The sequence below is a fragment of the Stylophora pistillata genome, chromosome 2 (genome assembly GCF_964205215.1).
Source record: "Stylophora pistillata chromosome 2, jaStyPist1.2, whole genome shotgun sequence".
NCBI lineage: Eukaryota > Metazoa > Cnidaria > Anthozoa > Scleractinia > Pocilloporidae > Stylophora > Stylophora pistillata.
This window is the reverse complement of record NC_142520.1, coordinates 36,454,878-36,472,377: the sequence shown is the minus strand read 5'-3', so window position 1 is coordinate 36,472,377 and position 17,500 is coordinate 36,454,878. Positions and strand designations below refer to the sequence as shown.

Sequence of the window (17,500 nt, the reverse complement as noted above, 5' to 3'; positions counted from 1 at the left end):
CGTTTTATTTTGAAGACAATGATAAGTTTAAGGCAAGGTTTTAGTAACAAATCTTTGCCAAAATCTAAGATTATTTCTTTACTCTTCTGCCACTGAATGTTCACTCCAAAATATTGTACTCTTATAAATTGGAAAAATATTCTTTCTAAATTTATATTTTTACCACTAACCTTTTAAAAAGGAAGCCTGTCTTGTTTGATATTCTAGTCGTATGACTAATGAAACCAAAAGTGAGAAACTGAAATGGAACTTTCTCTGCAAAACAAACATAAATGCAAATAGCTATTGTAAGAATGACGTGAAAACTTGATACGTGTGAAAAATGAATTTAAAAAAAAAACTGATAAACCAAAGAGGGAACAACAGATACCAATTGCAAAGATTAAAGTTCGATTTGTTAAGAGCAGAAACTGTCGTTTAAGAACCTGAAAACCAATCATGATCACTCTCCATGTTTCCTAAGCGCACAAAATAAATCTATGTAAATAAGAATAGGTTTTCCCGCCTTGAATTCATTTGAAATGTATCAATATTGTGCGATTTGTACACACTCTGCGTTACCGCCGACACTGATGAACCTTAAGCTATTCAGGACGGTCAAAGCTATAACATGACACGTGACCAAACGGAGATTTTGTAGGAAGAAGAATCTCTGCTAGTGTGATGGAACATTTTATATGGCTGTGTCTCACAAGGACTGGGAACTACCGAATTCACGAATTTGATCAGCTGAAATCAATATTGAAAGCGTCTAGATTTTCCCATCTAGACCGGTATCTAGACCGGTCTAGAAAAAAAGGTACAAAGAATATAAAAGACTGGCATATAAGACACAGTTATATAATAAACATCTTATTAATCGAGCTAGGTCGGTCTGTATGGGAAGATCTTGACCTCGGTCGCTGGTACAGACCTCACTGCGTTCGGTGTGTACTGGAGACGTCGGTCAAGATTCTCCCATACAGACCTCCCAAACAGATGAGTGACCAAGACAGAACTTGTTCTCATATGATCAATAATATATCAAGAAGACAAGTAATGACAATGAAAAAAAGTATTAGATAGGGGATTGCTAGTTGATCCAAAACCAAATTCTTCGAACTAGCATCATAAGAATTGTATGGCAGACAGCAAAGAGAATTAATAATAAGGTCTTGGAAGTGAAAGGTTTAATTGATCATATTTTCCCTCAAGAGATCTGATTAGATTCACAACTTCGTTTTTGCGTTTTTCTTATTTAAAGATTCTTTAGTCGCCGTTGTCCCTATTTTATCTATTTATGATAGAAAAGTCGAAATCTGGAATTAAAAAAAAAGAAAATGACGCTTTCGTCAAATTTGAACTTCGTAATGAGCCTCGTTCACCATGCAGTCTCTGTGGCTCAGCGGTAGAGCATCGGAGCGAGGAATCTAGATGGTCGATTCCTCCTGGGGACTCGAAAAATGTATCTTTGTCCCACGCTCGTGACAAGACGAAAAACATCTTTCTAGATTTCTTCACTGAACTCAACACTTACTATCCTTCTTATTCTTTATTTTTCAATCTTTTACAGTTCCTATATTCTTTTCTAGTTGTTTCATTTTTAAAGAGGCAGTTACTACTTTTTTTTTTCGAATTTTCCACTTGGCTAACTAACGCAAGCATAATGACGCCAAATCTGTGACGTATCAGCTCTTCACTGGCTGGAATTTTTAATCCATATTCATCAGCTACTGTAAAATGTTCGGTAAACTAAAGTACACTGTCGTTCGAAGGGCGGAGAGGTGCTGACCATAGTGGTGAAAATAAAGATGAACTGTGGAAGAAAGAGATGCTGGAATCTGCGACGAAGAGCAAAAACAAATTGGTTTAATGTCACAAAACTATAATTTGAGCTTTTCCTGCGAAAATTGTTTCGTTTCCTGCTTTTGAAAGCTAAACGAATCGGAATATCTTATCCAAAAGGGTCAACGCGTGTCAATTGTTCAGTTTGAGCGGTTCTTCATGAATGAATAAGGAGTCGCCCATCGCCGAAGTCGAATCCTCTGTTACACATATTTAGTAATATCCGTTACTCGTACACTAAGCCAAGATTTTCAAACGCAAGGTTTATCGCTAAATTCTCCTTCGTGCAGGTAAATAGATTGAACAATTTACCATTTAACTTCCAAGATATGATTTTTAACTCTCACTCCAGTAGCTGCTACACATTTCCTTGTGAATTAGTTAGCGAATTTGTTGTTAAAACGAGGTAACAATTTCTATCTTATAACTTTGAGTATTCTCATTACCTGTTTGCTGGATGATGTGAGGGTATTATAAAGAGAAGTTACATGTTAATCACCTCTCGGTTAATGGGACAGTTAAGAAATACCATGTTTTAAAAGAATTCGTGGCTTTTTCATATCATAGAAAGGTAGCACGTTACCCTTGGTTATTTTAAGACCCTGAGTGTTGGTCTGGCTGGAGCTTGAACCCTCGACCGCCCGCACAACAGTCAGGCGCTTCACCAATTGAGCTAACCTGGAGGCGGTTATCTCAGCTGGACTGTAGCCTTCTCCAGGCTTTTAGTCAGTGGGGGCGAGTGGCAGAGCGAGCGAACGACAAACGGCGACTGTGATTGTCAGCGAAACGGAATGGAAGGACTTTTTTCTTTGCCTTGCTATCGCAATTTTCGCGTGCACTGATTTCGTTCATCTCCGCTGACCGTGATTCTGGCGCAGTCTAGCATAACTAACTTGACTTCTAAATTTCCTTTGGATTTAAGTGAGGCTAATTAATATGTCAAAAGTCCTTAGCTGTCTCCTTCGAGCCTCCGTATGAAAAAGCTCTTTACTTGAACCCTCAGCCGAATCAATACAGATTTTTACGCTCCACGCAGACGAGGAACCTCTCTCGGCTCAACCACGGACGCCGTGTTTACAACGGAAGCAGGTTTTGGATAAACCTTCAGGTGGTTTGAGTTGTGTGGAATCCGCAGCGCAGAGTGACTTATCTTGTGTCCGCAAGAGAATTAGGGTGTGAACATTATTTGGCATGCGCTGAGACACTGAGATTAAATCTTCATTTCGTTTCGTCCAAACTTTGAGTAATTTTGTTGTTACTCTTGTTAAAACGATAATTACACAGCATTGGATGTTTACACAACTGGACGTGTAATAAGGGGGGGACGGAGGGGGAATTCGGTCGTCGCCGAAAAAAATCGAGTATAAAGATCATAAGAATATCACAAAGCCTTAGTGCAGGGGGGATCAAGTACATTAAACGATGATACAACCAAGATCCTGTAACCCCCCACCCCTCCCCACCCCTTATCGAAATTGTATCGGTCTTTATCGCGATGACGGCCTGTCAGCCATCAAGAAAACCCCTCAAGAGATAGGAAAAATTAAGAAAGGCATTGCAAAATTCTTGGTGATAACGATCTGAAGATCACAGTGGAGGCCAACCTTACCAAAGTCAATTTTTAAGATGTTACACTCGACCTGAAAAGCATAAAGTACTCGCCATACACAAAACAAGGAAACACACCGCTCTACATACATAAGCATTCTAACCACCCACCTTCTATTCTAAGAAACATTCCCGCAACCATCAATAAGCGTCTTTCGGAAATTTCATCAGACAAGGATTGCTTTGACAAAGCCAAAAGTCCGTACCAAGACGCACTTAACAAAAGTGGCTATAAATGCAACCTGTTATTTAAAGCACCAACCCCTGATGCGTCACGAAAGAGCAGGAACCGTCAAAGGAACATCCTGTGGTACAATCCGCCATACAGCCAAAATGTTGAAACAAAAATCGGCAAATGCTTCCTCAAACTAATTGATCAACATTTCCCTAAATCCAACCCGCTGCACAAAATCTTTAACCGGAACAATCTAAAACTGAGCTACAGCTGTATGACCAACGTCAAAAACATAATCTCCAGTCACAGCAAAGCCTAAATTAGCAAATCATCAAAACAATCAGATGAAATCGAAATAAACTGCAATTGCCGCAACAAGGATAACTGTCCACTTGAGAGAAATTGCAAAATCAGTAACATCATATATCAAGCGGAGGTCATGACTTCACAGGCGAAAGAAACATGCATTGGATTGTGTGACTTAACATTTAAGGAGCGCTACAGAAACCAAAAATCTTAAGGAGATGTTGGCACCGTCAAAAATCTTAAGGAGATGTTGGCACCGTCAAAATTTCTGGTAGCCTCCAGTGGAAGGCAGAGAGAAGAAGACGGGGGCAGCTCAAAATGCGGCGGGAGATGCGACTTATGTAAAACTTGTTTAATTCAAGCTTCGGGGTTTCAGAGTTCGGCAACCCGCCGCCGATATCCAATTCAGCGAAGGCTGTCTTGTTCGTCACGAAGTGTCATTTATTTAGCCACCTGTGCCAAATGCAACCTACAATATGTAGCCGGCTCCACCTCGACTGAATTTAAAGTTAGATTTCGTAACCACAAACGAAAATGCTGAAGAACAAAACAACTTGTGAATTGGAAATTCATTTCAATGACTCTAAACAAGAAATTTCTCAAATCAACTGTATTATTATTGAACAAATTAGGTCTTTTGAAAATGCCGCACACCTTGAACGATTGTTACTCACTAGGGAGGCCTATTGGACCGCGCAGTTATTTACCGTTAATCTTCATGGTCTCAACAAACGGCGGGAATCTAGATCCAAACACCGCATTCATTACTACAATTGAGCAGCTGCCATTTTCCCAATATTACACATTTCATTGTATTTCATTCAGTTATCGATAATAATTGAGTTAGATTCTTCTTTTTGTCTTTTTATTGTTCTACTTTTCTCAGTTTGTAATTTAAACCTTTATTGTATTACGTTACCTCAATATTTCTGTATTGTATATAAGCCGCCCACAATCATTGTAAACCGCATTTTAGTTTTTAGTTTTTAACTTTTAACCTGAGGAAGGCCGAACGGCCGTAAAGTCGCCCATTGAACAAGTCCAGAACAGTCAAGAGATGGTCAGTCTCTTCGTTACGTCGACCTTGCTGTACACTTAACTATATATTGATATAGCTCTTTGGCATACAAAGCTCTACTTTCATGTCCAAATTTAGCACTGTGGGGTGAGTCATTGCCGCTAGCATTGCGCATAGCTCACTAGGATTTCCTAGTTTGAGCACTCTGGCATGGCTTAGACGATACCACAAATGTGGGATCGTTCGGGGTAACCATATATAACAAATTCTATTATTCGAATGAAATTCCTTTCTTTTATTTAAACCTATTCAAAGATGTACCTTGGGATCGAGGTAGAGAACTTTTCCATGGAAACTATGTCAAAATATGTCATGGAAAATATGTCAATAGTCCTCCAACTATGAACTAAAACTAATAAACTGAGCTGAAATAAAACTGATTAAGCCTAAAATCCTGATGATCAGCTTCCAATCGTGTGTACTCCGAAGTTCATTTGGAATATAACAAATTCAACTCACCTCGTCACTTGACATAATTTCATAGACGAAATTGCTGCTAAAGAAAGCAACATATATTTGTAAACTGTTTTAGATGTAAATGTCACAAGAAAACAAAAGAACAAAGGTGATTGAATTCAAAAGCTCACCAGTCATTCATGGTTGCCGAGAGAAAAAAGAAGGAAATATATTGTGGAAGACTGGGATGAGTCAATGAACATGCGGGGGAAGGCGCCGAACAAAATGGCGTATACTCGTATAGTAGGTGGTCATTTTCCTTTGATAGCATCTATCAGCCACACATATTCACACCCATTTTGCTCCAAAATATTCATCTCCTTTGTTTCACTCAATGCTTTGTAAAAACAGCATATGAAACTTCATCCTTTTCATTACTTGTTCAAAATCTTCTAAACGGCCATCTAGAAAACGAGTAAGTTTTGCAGTTTTGAGATATTTTCGTTTCTTTATACTAGTTAAGAATCCTCTTAACTTTTTCCCTTGTAACATAATTCTCACTTGTTTGAACAAATCTTAACTCTCTGACCAAATTTTTTCACTTCCGGTTCACGCCGATGGCTGCCGATTCTTTAGTAGTTGGGAATGCAAATCGGTTCATTATTGAAAACCCACAAAGTTGTTTATTTATGGGGTTTAAAAAAGATCCGCCACAAAAGTCAGATGTCATATGGTCGATATGGCGCAACCTACTTACACAATCGACAGTGTGCCTAAGGAATACCGATATGGTTTATATTCTGTCCTAAAAAATTTGGCCTCCTTTTTCAAGTTCGTTACTTGCAAACAGTTTTTTCAATCTTTTTCGCCTTAAGCTCTGGTTGTTCTTTCTAGTCTCTCATAACTTGTCTCTTAAGTGTTTCAGTCTCCAGCCGTGGTACAACTGTATTTGATTAGGATCAAAATAAACACAGTTTAGAGAGATATACGTGATTCTTTATTTACCTCTTAAAAACAAAAGCTTCTTAAAATCACTCTTCACCACCTCTGGTCCTATCTTAACTAAATTGAGTTGAAGATCGTATATCAACTGTAGCAACATGACATACCCACCTTAACTACATTTATTCCAAATTTATTCAATTTCTCACAGGCCAACTATATTCACAGCCGTGCCTCGACTACTGAACCGAATCTACGACAAGGTAAGAAAACGTGAAATTTTAATCATTTACAATCGGCTGCCACAGACTTTTATGTGGCCAAGAAAGAAAAGAAATATGATTTTTCAGGTTCACAACTTAACCCTTAACCTCAAGACTTTCGGGCGTTTAATTTCTCCCGACAGTATCAACCTTGAAAAAGTTAGGGCTTTCGAAATGGAGGAGATTTTTTAATACCTATAACAGCTGTCCACTCCCATAACACCAGACAATCCGCCAAACTTAATTTCCACCGACTACAAGTCAGAACAAACATAGGAAAATGTACTTTTAAGTACTCTGCTTCTGTTATATGGGAAACTGTCCCCTTGGCATTGAAAAAAATACAAACATTTAGTAACAGGTTTAAGAAACTTTATATGGCCCACCTGATCTCTCATCAAATGCAATCAAATGATACATGATATCTGTTTAGTGATCAAGTACATAGTATGTAACAATCCATATGTAAATAAGCATAGTAATAAAAATTAATAATAATAATATTAATAATTGTCCGCTTATATGTAGGTCTTTGTTGCTGGTGCTATTGTTGCGATTGTTGCTGATGATGCGTTGTTCTTTTCCTCTCCTTTGTCTCTGTCTCTGCTTTCGTCCATTGTTGTTGCTGTTTGTTTGTTTGTATATATGTGTGTCTGTTATTGTTGTTGCTGTTTGTTTGTTTGTCTGTATGTGTGTCTGTTCTTCTCTCATTAAGCTTTTCCTGTATAGATTCTTACCTGGTTCAATGTATCTCCACCATGCCTTAAATTTATACCGGTAATTCTTTCTTGCACATTAATCTCAGCTCAGTACTATTTCTTTGTTTATCTAGTAAAGCCTTTGCTACCTTGGCCACCACACACATTTTTATAATCTGTACTTTATTTATTTTATTCTGTAATCATTTGTTGCAACTTTACTTTTCTATCTATGTTAATTTTATGTAAATAGTGAAAAGTGTGGAAACCATAAATGCTAATGTTCGGGCGAAAAAGGTTATTGCTTGTTAAGTGCACTCTGAAACAAGCAATTGCTTTCTGAATCATCCGTTGAGATAGTGATAGACCAAACGATTTTTGTCGGCATCTGATTCTTTATATAGCGATTTTAAAACTCTTTGGGCCCCACTTTTTTCCTAAATCGTCAGTTATTAGTGAAGAGAAAAAAAAGTAAAAAGCTTTCAAAACCGGTTTTCAGTCATTTGCTTCGTAAATGTAATGAGGGCAAAAACAGTTTTTCTCTTCATCGACAGATCATGTCTGAGGTATCAAAGAGTAAACTGAAGAGGTGGATTCTTCAAATGGCACTCAAGTCTTAAAAGGTGAGTAAAACCAAAACAAAACGCCAACTTGAAAGCTGCGAAACAATTTGCTATACGTCTGATAAACCTAGCATCTACGTTAGTAATAAAAAATTGTTTTGAGGAGGAAAAACTCCTTGTTTTCTTATACTGAACTCTCTCTATATTTATGTTCTTCTTCCCCTGTTTCGCAAAGCTTGAGGCGACTCCTGGGGCCAATTACTTACACGAGGTCTAATCCTAACCACGGTTTTACACAGTCCGCGGGGCTTACGCTCTCTCTTTAAGAGGTTTGACTTTCTTTAATAATTGTCCCTCCACCGTGAGCTTTCGGCCCTTTTGACACTCCTCACAAAAATAAATGTTTAAATAAAAGGTTCAGGTAAATTAAGGATTTTTTAGGGTGCGGTTATGAGATCCCCAGCCCCTTGCCTCATTATTGGGTAAATATAAAAACATAAATATCCACTTACGACTCTTTTCCCTCTAAAGGCAAATCATCAGCAGGAACGATATGGGATTATCTGGTTCTGCGTAAAATACAGGTAATATACACTAGTATACATCAAGTAGTATATATTCTTCTTCGAGTTAGGTTCGATTAAACTGTCATAGGGTCAAAACCGATTTAATCACAGCAAGGAAAATATTGCTATTTTACAACTTGTGACTATTGAGGACTGAAAAACAATAAATCAAAATTGCAAGACTAAAGCGAAAGATCGGAAGTGTAGGAAAACTGACGCGCTTAAAAAAAAAAAACAAAATTGCGAAAAAAAAGAAGGAAAAAGATCGGAAGTGTAGGAAAACTGACGCGCCTAAAGAAGTAGGATTGGCTTTAGTTTTGAAGTTTATTGTTTGATCGGGCGGCTTCGTTTTTCTTTTTTTTTTTTTACCAACCACAGAACCTAGTAGGAGTAAAATGCCTCAAACAAGGGGAAAAGTCATTGATCGAGTGGTCTTAGCTGAAACATTTATACCCTGGTCTGTGGCAAAGATAATAGCTTAAAGATTTTAGTATGATTGGCCATTTAATCAAGAAAAATATTTCCCTCCGAGGTTTTGACAAAAACGGTCAAGATTTTTTTTTTTAGAAGACAATACTTTTATTTCTCTTTTTTTTCCCACTCCCACATACAATTCTTTTAATTGATAAAAATATGAGCTCCCACTTATCATCCCCTGCCGAGTTCCTAAAGCATTTCATTTTGTGCAGTGCTGTAAAGTATTCGTACGAATTCATTCTTAGTAAAACACCTTCTTGGTATGTTCCTTCTTCGTGACAGAGTTAACTTGGTGGTCACGTGCGATACATGCTTTGTGGTTCTGCACCTCTGTCAGCTAAGGCGGATATCATTCATCAGATGCATCATGGGATGTCACGTGAGTTGACCATTTGCATCAAACATCTTTTGTGGCGAAAAGCTACCTAAAAACTGTACTTATTTTCCCTTTTTAATGTAGGGGTTGGGACAAAGTGGGTCATCGCTGGCGAGTAAGATAAGACCAACTGTCTGTTTTAGTAGCAAAACAGCACCACAACTTCATTTTGTCTCCTCAGCTGACTGAGGGTTATAGTCAAACCGAGTGCTCAGAAGCTGCCACCTTCCAGCTGTTTAATGACGTCACAACAGGTATTTCAAGCTCTTTGCATGTTTCTCGACGTCTGCTGAAGTCATTGACCGACTCAGTGACTGATGAACTGAGGAGATGACTGCAGACTGGCTAATTATAACTAACTCACCAACTGACGGACTGCCTGACCGACGTGCTGGTTGGCTAGCTGGCTGGCTGGCCGGCTGGCTAGCTGGCTGGCTGGCTGGCTGGCTGGCTAGCTGGCTAGCTGGTTGGCTGACTGGCTGGCTGGCTGGCTGGCTGACAGGCAAGCTGGCTGGCTAACTGGCTAGCTGGCTGGCTGGCTGGCTAGCTGCCTGGCTGGCTGGCTAGCTGGCTGGCTGGCAGGCTGGCTGGCTGATTGAACGAGGTAGTGACTAATTCAATGACTGACTTGCTGGCTGTTAGGCTGGCTGACTGACCGACTGACTGACTGATTCGGGATGAATGGCTGGGTGAATGACTAAATAGCTGATTGACTGACATATTGACGGGCTGACTGATGGACTGACTGACGGACTAGCTGACGATCTGACGAAGTGATGGATTGACGGTCCGACGTACTGACTGACTGACTAACTGGCTGGCGGTTTCACTAACTTTTAGTTGGTCACTGACTGTCCCGTTTCGACTGAGTAGCTGGCGTAGTAACTGTTTGATTGTTTTACTTAATGACTGACTTCTCAACGTAATTGGTTGATTGGCCGTCAACCTGAATGCCTGATACTCAAAATGACTGACTTCTGGTCGAGCAAACCAACTAACTGACTTATCACTACCCGACTCATCGATGGTTCTATACTTAATAATATACATGAGAACATTACGCGCGTCTCATCGGCTGAAAACGAATGCAAAGACGTAACACGAGTGCAAATTACGAATAGCGCGCACGAACTGTCAATGTTTTGTTCAGACTACTAAATAACTTCAACTTTCGACAACGGTTTAAATCACTTCTTTTAATCCAACGAAAAGACTGCTAACTTCAAGCGAAAAGCACATGTTCCTATATCCCATAATACTAACGCAACAAAAATGTCCTTAGTAGGGTGGTCCCATCGCAAGTCCAGTCTCACTGGGGGTGGCGTGATATCCTCCCAGTGCGGGTCCGGACCCGAACAGTTCAAATCTCGTCTCTCTTGACTTTCTATGATGCTTTTTTCATGTAAACTATTGATAAGTAATAAAAATTTTTCTTGTGTAATTTAGTGTTAAAAAGCACTCGTAAACGTTTCAAAGACATCATTGTCTTTGAAAAATTTACTCGTGCTTATTAACACCAAATTGCACTAGAAATCGCGGTATTACCTGTACTAATTGTATTTGTTTTCTTTTCGCAGCCGAACATGTTGGTCCTTCAGTTCCTTGTAACATTATTAAGCTTGTCGATGTGAAAGAGAAAGAATACTACGCTAAAGATGGTCAGGGAGAGGTAAGATAGAAGGACATAGCAACATTTTTCTTAAGATATAAAAATTGGTTACGCTATTGCAACAGAAACCATTTGTTTCAATTCAGCTAAACTGCAATCCAATCAATTGGATTTTACTCTTCTAGATTTGTCTTAAAGGTCCCAATGTCTTCAAAGGCTACCTTCACGATCCTAACAAAACTGCTGAAACTATTTACGAGGATGGCTGGCTCCATACATTGGTGACATTGGTGGACGGCTTCCGGTTGGTGATTATTTCTAGTCTTGGTTCGATCCCAGTTGAAGTTTTAGAAATTCGCATGCTTGAAATTCATATAGCTTCTGTATCCCTTTGCAAAATCAAAAGTTCGAAAGGAGGGTGGAAACTAAGGGGAATGTTTCAAACACCTCTTGCGGGAGGTAAACAAGTTTTCAGTTGGATGTTAAATCCGCATTTAATTGCGTTATTATCAAAGTCTATCTTAAATGCAACGAGGAGATAACAACGACGTCATGACGGCGTTACGAATGATACGTAAGGATATAGCGAATGACGAGTCTTTTTTAATTTTATTTTTCTCTTGAAAAAAAAGTTAACTTTATGTTAGCGTACTGAGTGCTACGTATCTCGCACCAATTAATCAGATCGCCGCATTAGGGTATGAGTCGCCCACCAATCAAATCACTGCATTGGGACATATTTGTATCTATCAGAGCGTCAGGGTATTGTCCCTCTTCTCAATTGTGCCTTTGAATTAGGGTGTCGTAAGGTGTTGTAATGGAATCAACTCAACATTGACGCACACAAAGAACTACATCAATATATAATTGTTGCTCTTCGTTCAATGTATTTTAACTTATTTGAAAATGTAGACCGCGAAATATCTTTGGTTAAGGTCTCCTGGAAATAAAATGGAATTTTGGGTGATTTGCTTTCTGGGGTACACATTAAAAACGCTTGAGCTGAAGCGCCATTATGAGCTAGCAAAGTCTTGATAGCAGCCGTTGTTTGGTCTCGTCACGCAAAGGAAGAGAGCGTTGCGTGACGAGACTAAACCACGGCTTCAAAGAAGACCGGTAAGCGTGGCATTAACGCAGTTTATTCGCCTAAAAATGTTCAGACAACAGTGAAAACGGATCACGAAATACATATGTCTGTGTTTATTTTATATAAATTGGAGGGTCTTTTTGCTCGCTATCGAGCGGCATTTTTGTTTGAAACTTTAAAAGTCAATGCTCTTTCTCTTCTACAAAATCGAAAAAAAGCTTCTCTAAACCCACCCATCCAAAACATCACTCTTCAGTATATCTCATGCACTGTTTCTTCCCTTCTTCTGATTGACTTTTACTTCAGTGTTTCGCGCAATAAATTTTTACTTTCTTTCCAATTGACTTTTTCATTATTGTTTAGTCCACTGATTTCTCTCTTTACATTTGTTCGTTGCGAATATAGAGCGCAATGTTTTTTTTCTTTTCTCTTTTTTTGCTTTTTTTTTTGTATCTTGCGCATAGGACGTTCTCTTCTCTGATTGAATTTTTCGTTTGAATCTTGCAAAATGCCTTTTCTCTTCTCTGTGCTATTTCCAAGTTAATATTTACATCGTTGTTTCCTGTTTATATTTGTTTCTTAAGTTAGAATCTCTCACCCTGGTCTTTTTTTTTCGAAATCCTGGTCGATTGTCGCGTTAATATCCTACGAGAAGGCGGTTTGCACTCTTCTGTTAAACCATTGCGTTGGTACCTTGCGCAATGTTTTCTCCTAGTTTTACCTAAACAATTTGCATACCGTTTCTTTTTCTTATCTGTTTGTTATACATTTTTTTGAGTGTATTGATCTCCCTTCTCCTTTTAACTTTTAGAATACTATGAAGTACTTCGCGCACTTTTTGTTTCCTCTTCCATTTAATTTGTTATGTTACCATCTCTTGCGCCTGCGAAAAGTACTCACTCTTTGATGATGACGTTTGCATGCAACAGGAGAATTGAAAACCACATCATGATTGTGTAAATCAATAATGACTTTGAATCTTGACGAATCTTTGCCAACATTTTCGCATTACTAAACATTAAGTTTTTTTTCTGTTTTCAATTTTTTTATCTCAATTTAATTTTAGTTCTCTATTGATATACTTAAAAGATCTAACGGATGAATTGCAGGTTTCATTGTCGGTCGCTTTCGATTCAACCGTGTCTATATAAGCAAGACAAGCCGACTTCTTGACTTTAAAACAAATTTAAAATGTCTACGCAAAGTAATACTAGTGTCCATTTAAAGTCAATCTGCAGGAAGAAGAATCTATGTGGAGGATCAGTCGTCACTCTGCTCCTTTCCTTGCGTCTTTGTTGTCCTCTTTGAGTTCTTCTTTCCTAGAAAAAGAACATTATAAATTTAATTTGTAACTTTTTCAACTTTAAATCAAACAGAACATTTTTATCAAAGGAATTACTTTCCTCTTCAATGTCATTGGCTATGATTATCCAAACTCTCTAAATTATTGTCACACATACCATGCTAGGTGCAAAAGCGGCTTCAAGATTATCGTTTAATTATTATTATTGATTTCTTTACAAAATAGTTAACTTTTTTAGAGTTAGCCTTAGTTCGTCAGATTACTTTCATCATCATGGCATCTAGCATCGTATCAACCTTGAGAAATTATTTCTGAAAATTTGCATACGAAAAGAACATTTTTTTCAAGGCGAATTCAGTTTAGGAAGCGATTCACCAAAATCTTCCGGCTCTAAGCACTTGTTAAAATCGAACCAACAAACAAAGACTGACTATAATGTGATCAACAGAAAACGTTAAGCGAGCTAATCCGTTTAATATAGAAAATTGCTCCCTATAATCAGACTTACCCTCTATTCATAAAATTAAATGTCACGTTATCCCCCATCAGCACGAACGGAGCCCATTGGGAAGGTTTGGGGAAGCCATTGCTTCTCAACCATTGAGTGGCCTGGTGAAGAGATTCACTGGCACTTTCTCCACGAACAAGGTGTTTATAGAAATGCTTCATAAGGGTCGCCGTTGCTTCGTCATCTATGGCCCACGATGCTACCAACACTGAACGAGCACCGGATGCTAAGAATGCTCGAGCGATTCCAATAACTCCTTCCTTTTTAACAAATCCACGTCCACTGTGACAACAGCTGAGTACAACCAGTTTAGCTCGCACTTGAACTGCTTGAATGTCGGACATAGTCAAGAGGTAGTCTTTCTCTTGTGGAATACTGTTGGCAGTACTTTGTGGGGAGAGTGCAATCTCTCCTCTTTCGGCATCTCCATGAGCGGCAAGATGTATCAGACTTACTGAAGGTATTGCTTGAAGTACCGCTTGCTTTGTTGCGTACCTTCCTAACAAAGGCGGAATGTCCAGCAGTTGACCAATCATCTTTGCTTCCTTGTTTGCACAGAACAAAGGTGTGACCTCAGTGAGACTTCCATTGTAATGCACTTTGCCAACCGTAGGATCGCCCACTATCAGTGCGTCAGTTTGACTGTGATAGTCTGCTCTACACTCTTGAATGTGACAGAGAGTGGTCAGAGAGGGGATGATGCGTAGTCTGTACTTCTCTGATAAATACTTTCCGGCAGGTTTATCACGCAAGGCAGCAAATGGGACTCGGTACGAAAAACGATCCGGGACAATGATTATTTCAGGCCCTGTAAGTAAATCTGCCACAGGTGCGACGATCCATTCGTAGCACAAATGGTGAATTCTTTCCGTATCTTTGGTTTGTTCACCTCGTAAATTTGTTCTGCTCTTTCCATGAGGAGGTGTCGTCACGTTGTCATCCAAAGATCGATCTTCGCAGTTGGCTTTGGGTAAAACGCCAAAGCCAGCGGCGCTCTTTTTGAAAATTCCATCCACATCGCAAACTTCCTCAGCAATAAGAGTGTTTACTTCTACTTTGTTTGATTTTCGAAAGAAAGTGTCTCCATTTGCTTTCAATACCCAGAGAAGAACTTGCCGCTCTTCGTTCGAAATATACAGAAAAACACAGTTAGTTTCTCTTTTTACGACGTTTTCAATCCCGAACCATGTGTTTGGATTAGCTGAGATGTGGCTTTCCACGGAGTACTTGTCTGCCATTAATTCTGCGAGGACTCTTGCTCGTCCCAGTTCCTCAACGTAGAGAGCATCTTGAAATTGTTCAGTATCGCAAAGCAAGCGACTGAGTAACTTGTAGGGAAAAGTACCGTGTTCCTCCAACAAAGAAATTTTAAATTCACTCTTTCCTTCCAGGGAAGTTCTGATTTGCTCGTATTTTCCAATACATTGAATGAGATAATCCTTTGCCTCCGCAACCTGTGAATGCGATACCTTGAGCAGTGTAATTTCGAGAAGGCTTTTAAACTCCTCTAATTTGTTTCCAGTTTGACTGCTTATAGAGTAAGCTTTCTTCAAACAATCTTCTGCCTTACCACATTCATGAAGCGAGGGGTATATATTGCCAAGGGTCATGTAAATTTTTGCTTCGAGATCTCTATCTTCACATTCTCTGCTGATGGTAAGCGCCTTCTCACAATGTTCTTTGGCTTTCAGATTTTCATTGACAGAAGCAAAAACACTTGCTAAACCGGTAAGAGCAGAAGCTTCTAACTCTCGGTGACCAATTGCTATACTGACGTCGACTGCTTTTTCAAAATATTCTTTAGCTGGCAGATTTTTTCCAAGGCTAAAATAATTAGATCCAAGACTATCGTATTCGCGACATTCTCTTGCTCTACTGCCAATTTCTATCGCGATGGCAAGTGCTTTCAAGTGATATTCGTTAGCCTTCTGATGTTCGCCAAGGGAAGAAAACAAACATCCGAGGTCCCCGTATCTCACACCTTCTGCATATTTGTCGCCAATCTCTATAGCGATAGCAAGTGCTTTCTCTTGATATTCTTTAGCCTTCTGATATTCGCTAAGGGAATATAACACAGCTCCGAGGTTCCCGTATGTTCTTCCTTCTCCTTGTCTGTCGCCAATTTTTATCGCAATGGCAAGTGATTTCTCGTAGTATTCTTTGGCATTCTGATTTTCGCCAAGGGAAGAAAACAGAGATCCAAGGCCAAAGTACCCCTTTCCTTCTGCTTTTCTGTTGCCAATCTCTATCGCGATGGCAAGTGCTTTCTCTTGATATTCTAAAGCCTTCTGACGTTCGCCAAGTAAACCAAACACATTTCCTAGGCTCGCGTACGCTTCTCCTTCTGTTTGTCTGTGGCCAGTTTCTATCGCAATGGCAAGTGATTTCTCTTGATATTCCTTAGCCTGCTGATATTCGCCAAGGTTTGTAAACAAAGATCCGAGTATCTCGTACGTTCTTCCTTCGTCTTGTCTGTTGCCAGTTTCTAGCGCGATGGCAAGTGCTTTCTCTTCATGTTCTTTAGCCTTCCGATATTCGCCAAGGCAAGAAAGCACAGTTCCATGGTTCCCATTTATTCTTCCTTCTTGTTGTCTGTCGCCAACTTCTATCGCGATGGCAAGTGCTTTCTTTTGATATTCTTTAGCCTTCTGATATTCGCCAAGAGAATAGAACACAGATCCGAGGTCCGAGTTTATTCTTCCTTCTCCTTTTCTGTCGCCAATTTCTATCGCGATGGCAAGTGCTTTCTCTTGATATTCTTTAGCCTTCTGATATTCGCAAAGGGAATAAAACACAAACCCGAGGGTTTTGTTTATTGTGATTTCTTCTTGTCTGTCGCCAATTTCTATCGCGATGGCAAGTGCTTTCTGGTGGTATTTTTTTGCCTTCTGCATTTCCCTGAGGCTGAAACATACATTTCCAAGTCTATCGTGAACCACTAGTTCTCTACTCTTGCAGCATATCATTTGCCTGATGGTAAGTACGCTTTTGAAGAGTTGCTTTGCTTCTACAAACCGTCTCTGTGCTTCATATTTGTCACCCAGTTGTATGGTTAGTCTTCCAGCGAGGTGGAACTTGCAAAGAAGTTTCTTGGCATTTCTTTCTGCGCATTTGATACAAGCCGAGATGGCGTAGTACGCATTGAATAGTGCATCGGTGATATCAAGGTGAATACCAGAATCAAGGTTTTGAAGTAGAATCGCACATTCATTGCATAGCTTGGTCGCTTGTGGGCCACGATCAGTGTTGAGAAGAAATATGGTGACATCTAAACCTATGTGGACTGATTTTAGGATTTCTGATGCGTCACTCATTACGATTCTTTCCTGTTTTTTGTCGTGGTAAAGAATAAAAAAAAAAAGAAGAAAACTTAAAAACTGTAAAAATAAAAACTGACATATGTTGGAGTCCTTAAGCTTTTTTAGGGAGGTGGTTGTTTTCTTCCTTTTTCACTTTTTTATTCAATCCAATCCCAAGTCAATGAGTTGGGTTGAATTCAGATACTCGTGTAGCAGATTTGAACACAGCTATCAAGAGACTTTTACCAATAAAAAAGAGGTTCATTCACGAATCGTGTTATATTTGCATTAAACTTACAGTACTGTGCAAAAGTAATGCAAACGATCATCGTCGAATATCGCGTTTTGTTCTTTGTTCGCCGTTTATTTTATCGACACCTCACAACGATAAATCTACGAGATATCGGAGGTTTTGGCGATAT

General features: G+C 39.2%; 2 protein-coding genes across 2 annotated transcripts in view; one reads left to right on the top strand and one right to left on the bottom strand.

Annotated features, from left to right (window-relative positions):
- Positions 1-17,500, top strand: part of LOC111347530 (long-chain-fatty-acid--CoA ligase 6) — a 69,602-nt gene that overhangs the window by 35,098 nt on the left and 17,004 nt on the right. The window contains 9 exon segments of the mRNA XM_088749457.1: positions 6,541-6,592; positions 7,845-7,950; positions 8,397-8,437; positions 9,179-9,241; positions 9,243-9,275; positions 9,454-9,526; positions 10,850-10,941; positions 11,067-11,159; positions 11,162-11,185. Coding sequence (XP_088605583.1) covers positions 6,541-6,592; positions 7,845-7,950; positions 8,397-8,437; positions 9,179-9,241; positions 9,243-9,275; positions 9,454-9,526; positions 10,850-10,941; positions 11,067-11,159; positions 11,162-11,185 — 577 coding nt within the window.
- The window catches only part of LOC111320489 (uncharacterized), a 19,204-nt gene continuing 13,735 nt past the window's right edge, over positions 12,032-17,500 (bottom strand). The window contains exons 6-7 of the mRNA XM_088751099.1: positions 13,780-17,105; positions 12,032-13,287 (exon numbers count right to left, since the gene is read on the bottom strand). Of these exons, the coding sequence (XP_088607225.1) occupies positions 13,236-13,287; positions 13,780-17,093 (3,366 nt within the window). The 5' untranslated portion in view covers positions 17,094-17,105 and the 3' untranslated portion in view covers positions 12,032-13,235. The remainder of the gene's footprint in view (positions 13,288-13,779; positions 17,106-17,500) is intronic.